This window comes from Arachis ipaensis, chromosome B05 (genome assembly GCF_000816755.2).
Source record: "Arachis ipaensis cultivar K30076 chromosome B05, Araip1.1, whole genome shotgun sequence".
Lineage (NCBI taxonomy): Eukaryota > Viridiplantae > Streptophyta > Magnoliopsida > Fabales > Fabaceae > Arachis > Arachis ipaensis.
Genome location: NC_029789.2, coordinates 14,070,067 through 14,080,241, shown reverse-complemented (window position 1 = coordinate 14,080,241; position 10,175 = coordinate 14,070,067). Strand labels below are relative to the sequence as shown.

Genomic DNA, 10,175 nt, shown 5'->3' with positions numbered 1-10,175 from the left:
GCAGTGGCTTGTTCCAAGGTGTTGCGTGCAATGAGCACCGCAAAGTGGCCAACATTTCCTTGCAGGGAAAGGGACTTTCAGGGTGGTTATCTCCTTCTGTGGCTGAACTTAAATGCTTGTCAGGTTTATACCTTCATTACAACAACCTTTCTGGTGAGATACCCCCACAAATTTCAAATCTTACTGAACTTGTTGATCTCTATCTCGACGTGAATAGTCTCTCCGGAACCATACCTACTGAGATCGGCAACATGGCTAGTCTCCAAGGTAAGTATATATATTATAACATTCATATTTTGATCTTCTTGGTCTATGGATAATTGGATATCAATGATCCAACATTGAGTTAAGATCTATAAATTAATACTTGTTCATTATACTATGCAGTGGTGCAGTTAGGAGACAACCAATTAGTGGGAAGTATACCTAAACAGATTGGCTCCTTGAAGCAGCTTAGTACTCTTGCATTGCAATATAACAAATTAAGTGGCGAAATTCCACTAAGCTTGGGAAACTTGGAAAAGCTAAGCAGGCTGAATTTGAGCTTTAACAACTTCACTGGTATGATTCCTGCAACATTAGCTCATCTTGAGCAACTCAAGGTTCTAGACATTCAAAACAATTCAATATCAGGGTTTGTTCCTTCAGGTATGCCTCTATGGCTCTACCTTCTAGATATTTCTCTTTGTACATTTTTTTAGTGCATTTAAAGTGACTTGCGTTTTGAACACGAAAATGAAGGATTGAAGAGACTGGGGGATGGATTCCAAGGTGCAAACAACCGAGGTCTATGTGGAGTTGGGTTTTCTACTCTGAGAGCTTGCAACAAAGATCAAGACATGAAAGTTAACCATATTGATGACTCAGACCAAGATCTACCCAAAAATGATGATACTGAAAACGCTCTTCCAGAGCCTGCAAATGTGAAATTGAATTGTAACCAGACTCATTGCTCAAAATCAAGGAGGTTTCCTCAGGCTGTGATCACAGCAGGTCTTGTGACAATCACACTCACATTCTTCAGCGTTGGATTTCTTACTTTTGTCAAATACCGACGGCAAAAGCAGAGGATTAGGAATACATCAGACTCATCTGAAGGGAAACTTAGTCCTTGCCAGCCTAAAGACTTCATCAGGAAAAGTCCATCTCCACTTGTTAACCTTGAGTACCACAATGGGTGGGATCCATTGTCTAACCAAAATCTAAACCAGGTTAGATTTAATGTGGATGAGGTAGAGTCGGCAACGCTGTACTTTTCGGAAGCCAATTTATTGAGTAAGAGCAAATTCTCAGCAGTTTATAAGGGAGTACTCAGAGATGGTTCTCTTGTGGCCATTAGAAGCATTAACTCGACATGCTGCAAAACTGAGGAAGCTGAGTTTGTGAAGGGGCTGACCTTAGTAACCTCACTGAGACATGAAAACCTTGTTAGGCTCAGAGGTTTCTGCTGTTCAAGAAGTAGAGGTGAATGTTTCCTGATCTATGACTTTGCCACCAAGGGAAACCTGTCTCAATATCTTGATATGGAAGATGGAAATGGACATGTGCTTGAATGGTCCAAGAGGGTCTCCATCATCAAGGGCATTGCAAAGGGTTAGTTCTTCCTAACTTGCATTATTTTTCTCTAAGCGAAAAAGAAATATTCAAGATTATGTTATAATACTTGATTCAGAAAAGAAAGAAGAAAATAAAAGAAATAAGGAATGATTGTCAATGGCTATGCTTTTATGAGCAGGTATTGGATATTTGCACGGTGATGAAGCAAGCAAACCTTCACTAGTACATCAGAATATTTCAGTTGAAAATGTTCTCCTTGACCAGCAGTTCAATCCGTTGATCATGGATGCTGGGCTCCCCAAGCTTCTTGCAGATGACGTTGTTTTCTCAGCTCTGAAAGTAAGTGCCGCCATGGGGTACCTGGCCCCTGAATACGTTACTACAGGACGCTTCACTGAGAAGAGTGACATCTATGCATTTGGTGTCATTGTTCTTCAAGTTCTGTCTGGGAAGAAAACTGTAGGTGGTTCGATACGGTTGGCAGTTGAGTCTCTAAGATTTGATGATTTTGTTGACAGAAATCTGAGGGGAAGATACTCCAAACATGAAGCAACAATGCTTTCAAAGCTTGCAACTCTCTGCACCCATGAGCTTCCTGACCAAAGGCCAACCATGGTGGATGTGATTCAAGAGCTGAATGTGTTTCCTGCTAATTCATGATGATCTACTACATTTCTACCCCAAAGGGTATCAGGAAAAATTGAGGCGTTTCACAATTTCTGGTTCCGTTCATGGCTACTATTTTCATGAACATATGCAGTATTTTTTTGTTAGTTAGCAACTGAAATAACAATGACCAAATATCTGTAAATTTGAGTTGATTCGTCTCCTGCTATTTCAAACCATTTGAGATTGTTGAATGATATTCTTCGAATGTAAAACGAATGGCTCCGAAGGTAATAATTAATATCAGCACAGCATACATCGTGATTTATTGTTGAATTTTCTCGAAAAAATATTTTGTTCTTTGATGAATTCTACGATCTGTTGACTTCTTTAAATGTTATATCGTTTTTTCTGCTGCATTGTTTGTTAAAAATTATAAACCAAGCCACCTATAATCAAATGACCTATTAACAATATATGTATGGTTTAAAGTTGAAAGTGGAAACAAGCAAGATGATGGCCTTCCCAACACAATTGTTCTGCGTTCAAGTTCTTTAGGAGACAATGCCAAACTACCATTACCATAACGAAACTCATTATGCAAGAAAATTCACAAAAGTCGTCTGCATTCTTCTCCCTAGCCAGTGGAAGGATCAGTATTTATTTAGAATTACATTAACTCCCTGTTTATGAGCTCTTCTATTCACCCACAAAATTTTTATTTGACATGCTTGCCCCTTGAACAAGATTAGAATTTTAGGCATAAGCAGTTTGTTGCTGATCTTGAAGCCATTCAGAAGGCCACCAATCGGGTTTACTAGCGACAACCTTCACATCCTCTTGTCCTTGTATGGATAATGTATTGGACCCTTTAAAGGCATCATCTAGCCGCAAGAGCCCCAGCCCTTGACATCCCATGGCGGTAGTTACTGTACCAGTCTTTTTGCCAGATGCAGTGTTCATCACTTCTGACCCAGGAATCACCTTGTTTTCTACTTCTGAAAACATGCAAAAGGAATGGCTCAGCCCACATACTTTGATTGTTTATATGCAAAAAAAACACCAAATACTCCTTGAAGCAATACCTTTCCCATCATCATCGATAAACTTTAGAGGAACTACACGCTTCCTTATCACCCCTCTGTGGTGTGTTCGAGCTATGAGTTCCTGGCCGACATAGCAACCTTTGTCAAAGCTAATAGCATTAAGGCCTGCAAGATTGTACTCTAGTGGTACTGCCTCACCTGGACATGATCAATCAATCAAGGCTTTGTGAGACGGAATGCGTCAGAAGAATTCTTTATTTATACAAGGAAAAACCATATACACACCTTTCGGGATCTCGCTCGATCCTTCTGCTACCCCTTGCTCTATTCTCCACAAAAGGTAATTCTGTTCATCTGTTTCTTTACCAGCCTCAACAAGAGGTGCTGAAATGCGCAGACAAGAGAGGGGATTTTATTTTAAAGTAAGTAGCTATGGATATGTCACAATAACAATCATATTAAGAATGTAGCCAACAAAAGCTATAAAAATCTTATCAGCAATAAAGGAGCAGATGACTAACGAATTGTATTCGATGGGAAGATCCCTCTGAAACCCAGACAGACCAATCTAGGATCCTTAAACCACTGCCATCCAATATTATTTGCACGTGAAGATGACACTCCAGCATTGTCCACACCAGCACCCCAGCCAAGAGAGGCAGCTTCTGGTTCTTCTTTGTTGGAGGACTTAACAGGAACACCAGCACCGTAACGCTGCCAGCACGAGAATTGCTCTGTGACATCATCAATCTCAACCTTTGACCTCAACCGGTATCTGCAGCACTAACATGTTAAGGGTCTCTGCATAAGAACCCAAATAATACCAACAAAATAGGAAGAATAATAACTGCAATTAAGAAGCACCAAAGCATAAACTTGCTATGAACGCCAGAAAAACAATAAACTTAGGCAAGCCCTATGATCTTGTTTGTGCAAGCTCAGTTGAATTCATGATGCAACTATTCTCATATCAGCAACATCATGTCGATGAAATCTATCTTAGTACTCTTGTATTAACAGTCTTATGGCAATGATCACTTTGCAACTGACAAAGACTAATAGAAACAAATTGCAACCCTGAATGAAAGCATTCTAAAATTAATCACCATAACAAAAACGTCAATCAAAACCAACCATACTAGTAATAATGTTCACTTTCTGTCTCTTAAAAGTTAAATCCCTTTTTTCCTTTCCTCTTCTCCTCGTCTTCACGCACTTCTTGCTTCCTCAATACATTCATTGACGATCTCAATTTCAATTCTATGAGAAAGGGGGAGCAGAGCAGCAAGCATGCCTATGTCCAATTCTAATTCTTGTGCTGCCGACCACGAAAATTTCAAGCAAATTACCTGCAACCTTAGCTCCTCTTCCATAGTTTATTCTTTCTCAACTATTATTATATACTGCAAAAATACTCTGTTATTTACGCTGTTATGTTTAGTTACAATTTTGTTGTTCAACTTCATTTTGATGGCTCAATGCTCATGCTGTCCTATTTATGATGTTTTCTCATTTTTGTTCGATTCTCTGTTCGGGGTTTAGCTTTAGCTCTAAAGTATGAGCTCATAGACAAGCACTAATTTTGCATTATGGACAAGTAGATATGCAGCAACTGCTGGCAACTACATTGGTACATGGGTTGCTTGCACGCAGGTACTAATAATGGACAAACTAACCGTACAGATAATGTCTCACTCATGTAAGAATCACAAGATTACATTCTGAGCATTCATTGTCATTTCTATCACCAGCTAATAAATACTTTTCCACCATCATTGAGTGGATGCAGTTACTATGACAATAGGAGAAAATTATTTAGCGGACTTATAGAGAGAATAGTAAGCAGGAAAAGCAGGATGAGAGGGTAAATGAGCTCACTTCTTTAAGGTGTGAAGCAATTCAGCCAAAGCAGAAGCATCCACATCGGCGAACAAATCAAAGGGATCATGAGGGTCGGAGCCAGGGGCAGTGCCGGTATCATCAAGCTTGGTATCAGGCTTGGGGGGCTTATAGAGGAAAAAGTCATAAAGGAATCTTCCCTGAGGGGTCAAAAGTGCGGCGTATAGAGGAGGGACAGTGGCCACAGGAACATTGGGCGTTGGCACATTCGCGGTTTTCTCACCCAGGGGTTCACCGAAGCTGCGTACATCGTTGCTCAACAAACCCTGAAGGAACTTGAGTGTGTCAGGACCTCGGAATCGGATAACACCCCGCGATTTCAAGAGAGACGCCACGGGACCAGCATCCAATAGCTGCTGGGTTTCGCGGTGGTCGGAGAATTGTTTAAAGGCGGTGTGGTGGATGCTTCTGAAGCGCCCATAAATCGATTTGGTGAATGCAACGCGATTCATAGATACTACTGTTTTGTCGCAGTGTTTCGGAATCGTGGGAACTGGAAACAGTGATGTTGAAGTTGAAGAAGAAGAAGAAGAAGAGGTGTGAGAGAGACTGAGGGAGGAGGTTTAATTTGGATTTGGCATGGGCGCGTGGATAGATTGTGGGTAGACACGTTGGGCTAGAAGGTGTTCGATGAAAGTGGCGTGTGAGTGTGTAGGAAATACGCTGATATATTCTGATGCTATTAGCCACAATACAATGTTAGGCAGCACTTATGACTTATCCAACCCACCGCCACAATTTCTTTTTCTTTGAAAACTATCTTCTCCAGGAAAAAGGCATGAGGCATGGGGGATTGATTAAAATTAAGAACTTAGAAGCTGATAATGCGTATCTCTCTAGTTATCACCAATACATGGCAACCTAACTAATTAAAATTGGTGCTAGACCATGCAATCAATTTCATTGTTGTTTGCTTATATTAGAAGGAGAAGAACAGTGGCAGAGTTTTGTGTGGGCAAGGAGGGTCATGGAACCCCAAAATTTTTGTAAAAATATTAGTAATTTTACTTTAAAAAAAATAAAATTAGTTTGTTTAATTAAATTGATAGGGTCAGTCTAAAATCAGCTTTTGGGCGTTTCTGATGCACCATGATATTGGAAACGTTGATTTAAATCGGCGGAAAATCTAATAATTTACATTCATCCCATGAATAACTTGCCAGAAATTAGGGAAATAGATATCAAGTCTTTGAATATTCCAAAACCACCCCAAGTTAATTGTGAGGTAAATGAAGCATTGAAAGCGGCAGAAAAACCCTACCGTACCTTCACAGTCAGTCCGATAATGTTATGGAAGACTTCCAACGACATGCTTGGAAACAAAGTCTTGGATGATGGTTGCCGGCTTTACCAATGGCAACATTGAAGAGAAGAGACCATGGCATCGATCTCAATGATGGCAACGAGAATGAAGAAGACAACCAGTGATACGGTGGTCATTAACGTTTCTGCCACCTCTCTAACTGCTTCCTCAAGTTCTCGCTGAGCAGGCTATTAATTTTGTTCTAATTAATTTTTTTTTGAGATTGCTTTTCGTTTTAAACAAAGCTTTCTATTCTTGATTTTATTTTGTAAAATTCTACAAGTTTTTCATGTAATTAGATCTTCACTAATTGTACTTTTGAGATTTGAATTTGCACAAATTCTTTTTTTTTTTTTAAATTCAATTTCAGAACAATAACATATTCAACTTCATTGACAAATTCTTACCCATAAGAGATGTTAGAAGTTAGAACCAGCATTGGAGCTGGTTTCATTTATCCATTGGTTGGAACAATAAGCACCATGCCGGGGCTTCCAACTAGACCATGCTTCTATGACATTGATCTTGATACAGGCATACAGCAGCTGAAAAAGTCAGTGGTCTCTCCTAAAATCAATGATTAAACCTTAAGTGGCACATGGATGCTATTGATGACATTTTCTTTTTCCAATTTTGTTAATGTTATGTTGTATCTTCTAGTTCATCTGTATGAATATGAATAATGACATAAAGCATTTAAGCAGATGTTGGGACTCAAATTTCAAGAAAAGAAGGTTCTGGACTAGAAAAATTAAAATTCATCATATCATATGCAATTTAGCATTTGCTAAAACAAATTTATATTTCAAGGCATATTTATTCTTGGTATTGCTGTACCTTTTAGTTTTGTTATAGTGAGATGAGTATGTTATGTGCAGGTTGAAACTGTATATTCATCTTTCATCTAGCATTCATAGAAATAAGGGCATTCTTCAAATAGAATTTTTTATTCATTATTGTTAATCTGTACAAAACAGAACAGGGTTCATTTTTATTTGCAATTTATTAGTCAACTCAAAACATAGAATGAAATTAAATAACCAGGTTGCATAGTCATTCCTCCTCACTTTGAAGCATGTTTACACCTTTTATTCTTTTTTTTTACATTTTCAATTTTTAAGCTTGAATGAGCCTTAAAGAATTCTAAATAATCATTTAAGCAAGATGCTTCAGATACCAATCCTTTTAGCTAAATTAATTGCATTATATATGAATAAGTGCTACATCACAGCAAAAAAAAACTCACAAGTCAAAAGAGTTGTTACAAATTCATAAAACTTCGTTGATTCCACTCATCCTTCAGTCTATGTCTCTCATCTGAGAACTATTTTCAAGAGTAATCTAATCTTTGTTATTGTGGCTAAAGTTATTTCTCAAGAAACAGATTCATAATTGAAATCCATACCACTATTGAAACTTAAAAGTTCTGAATAAGAAGAAACAAAAATAAAAAAAAACTCAGAGAATTTATGAAAGTTCTTTTGCAGTAGCAACAGGCCAACAGCTTCCTTGGTGATACCAAACTCTTTGTATATTTTCCCTGCTGGAACACTTGCTTTGAAACGGTCAATGCCTATGGCTTTCCCCTGTCTGCCAACAATCTTCTGCCAACCGAATGTTGATCCAGCTTCTATGCTAACTCTAGCCGTTGTAGCAATGCTTTGAAAAGATCAATTCATATTTTGCATCTTCTAGCTCTTTATTCACGGCTTTAGCTCAACTCCTTCAATAGAAGTTCTTAGAAGTTGAGATTCTGTTGAGACAAGTTTCTGGTAGCATCAGCAGAGCTTTCTGGAATGTATGTCTGAAAGGTGAAATCAAATGGGAAGCATGATCAATATTCCAGGCACCATTTTACCCTTTTTTTTTTTTTTTTTTTTTTTTTGTTTTTTTTTTTACATTTTCAATTTTTAAGCTTGAATGAGCCTTAAAGAATTCTAAATAATCATTTAAGCAAGATGCTTCAGATACCAATCCAAAGGCTAAATTAATTGCATTATACATGAATAAGTGTTACATCACAGCGAAAAAAACTCAAGCGTTGATTCCATTCATCCTTCAGTCTATGTCTCTCCTCTGAGAACCATTTTCAAGAGTAATCTAATCTTTGTTATTGTGGCTAAAGTTATTTCTCAAGAAACAGATTCATAATTGAAATCCATACCACTATTGAAACTTAAAAGTTCTGAATAAGAAGAAACAAAAATAAAAAAAAACTCAGAGAATTTATGAAAGTTCTTTTGCAGTAGCAACAGGCCAACAGCTTCCTTGGTGATACCAAACTCTTTGTATATTTTCCCTGCTGGAACACTTGCTTTGAAACGGTCAATGCCTATGGCTTTCCCCTGTCTGCCAACAATCTTCTGCCAACCGAATGTTGATCCAGCTTCTATGCTAACTCTAGTCGTTGCAGCAATGCTTTGAAACGGTCAATTCATATTTTGCATCTTCTAGCTCTTTATTCATGGCTTTAGCTCAACTCCTTCAATAGAAGTTCTTAGAAGTTGAGATTCTGTTGAGACAAGTTTCTGGTAGCATCAGCAGGGCTTTCTGGAGTGTATTTCTAAAAGTTGAAATCAAATGGGAAGCATGATCAATATTCCAGGCACCATTTGATTGAAGTAAGAATGTGAAATGTGACAATGAATATGCTATTAACTCCTTCATACTATTCTATATACTAATTATTAGTTACATAACACTTCAATAGATTATCAATTCCCAGTTCCCTTAGGACAGCTTCTACCTCAGTAATTAGTAAAAAGGAACAACACCCTTTTACACAAAATTTGATTCTTTATTATTGTCTGCAACCAAATCTGTCATAAGATACAGCTAAAAAATTTGAAAATGATGTGGCATCCAAGGAATTAGCCATTATGTCATATGATGAATGGAATGACCAAGAGAGTTCCCGGACCTCTGTCCTCAGAATGTAAGAACGTGCTAAAAATCTGTTCAACTCAATCATTCAATGTGTTATTGCATAAGTCACAGCTCTCATTGACTATATCATATATCACTAATTAACTCAAGCACAAGAATAAAAGCACTGATACACAACAATGAAGATCCACAAGAATAAACTACCTTAACGAATCAAACACATCAGATTCATGTCATGCCAATGAACATAAAGAGTGCATCAAGTTAACATTTGCAATGTTGTGTGACAATCAAATATGAAAGGCATTCAAGTTGTCATCATAAATGAACACTTCCAAGTTCCAAGAACAAATAACATGGAAAATGGAAACATTTGACATAAAGACAGATAAAACTTCATCTGCTCCTTTATCTGTTCTTTTTACTGCGAATGAACGACGGGAAGAGAGAGGCTAAGAATGACGCCGGAAAATGGGCGAAGATCGGCAGCGAGTGTTGGGCTAGACGGTGACGGGACCGCGAAGACCAGAGAAGAGTGGAGTAGGTGGTGGTGGCTCTGTGGATAGACAGGGGAGTGTATTGAGTTTACAGGGAAAGAAATTAGGGTTTCATTGGATGAGTTTTAAAAATATGTGTGGCAAATGTAAAAAAATGATAATTATTATTAAACCCCCTATGGGCTATATTCATAAACTATTTATTGTGCATATCTAAAAAGTTTAAAGAGTTGTGTTTATTAAAGACAGATCCAAATTGATATACTTTTAATTTATATATCTAAATTTTATATTTATTTTTATTATTTTTTTAAATTTTTTATCCTATCCTATTTGATATAACAAATATTTTTAAATCAATAACAAGTAAAATATCTTTAA

At 37.6% G+C, this 10,175-nt stretch overlaps 2 protein-coding genes and 1 long non-coding RNA gene across 3 annotated transcripts; 1 reads left to right on the top strand and 2 right to left on the bottom strand.

The window, feature by feature from the left end:
• LOC107643018 (probable LRR receptor-like serine/threonine-protein kinase At1g53420) lies at positions 1-2,499 on the top strand (the record flags this gene model as incomplete). Its single annotated transcript, XM_016346555.2, is given in 4 exon segments — positions 1-267; positions 388-648; positions 742-1,593; positions 1,736-2,499. Coding segments are annotated over 4 exon segments (1,611 nt in total). The 3' UTR covers positions 2,218-2,499.
• LOC107643017 (putative transferase At4g12130, mitochondrial) lies at positions 2,663-5,968 on the bottom strand. Its single transcript, XM_016346554.2, has 5 exons — positions 5,088-5,968; positions 3,731-3,984; positions 3,495-3,593; positions 3,249-3,407; positions 2,663-3,161 (listed from the first exon to the last, which is right to left on the bottom strand). Exons 1-5 carry the CDS (start codon positions 5,558-5,560, stop codon positions 2,920-2,922), a joined length of 1,227 nt encoding a protein of 408 aa, XP_016202040.1. The 5' UTR covers positions 5,561-5,968; the 3' UTR covers positions 2,663-2,919.
• On the bottom strand, positions 8,380-9,940 carry LOC107643016. The gene is made up of 2 exons (XR_001620739.2): positions 9,502-9,940; positions 8,380-8,974 (listed from the first exon to the last, which is right to left on the bottom strand). It is a non-coding gene; the product is annotated as an uncharacterized LOC107643016 (long non-coding RNA).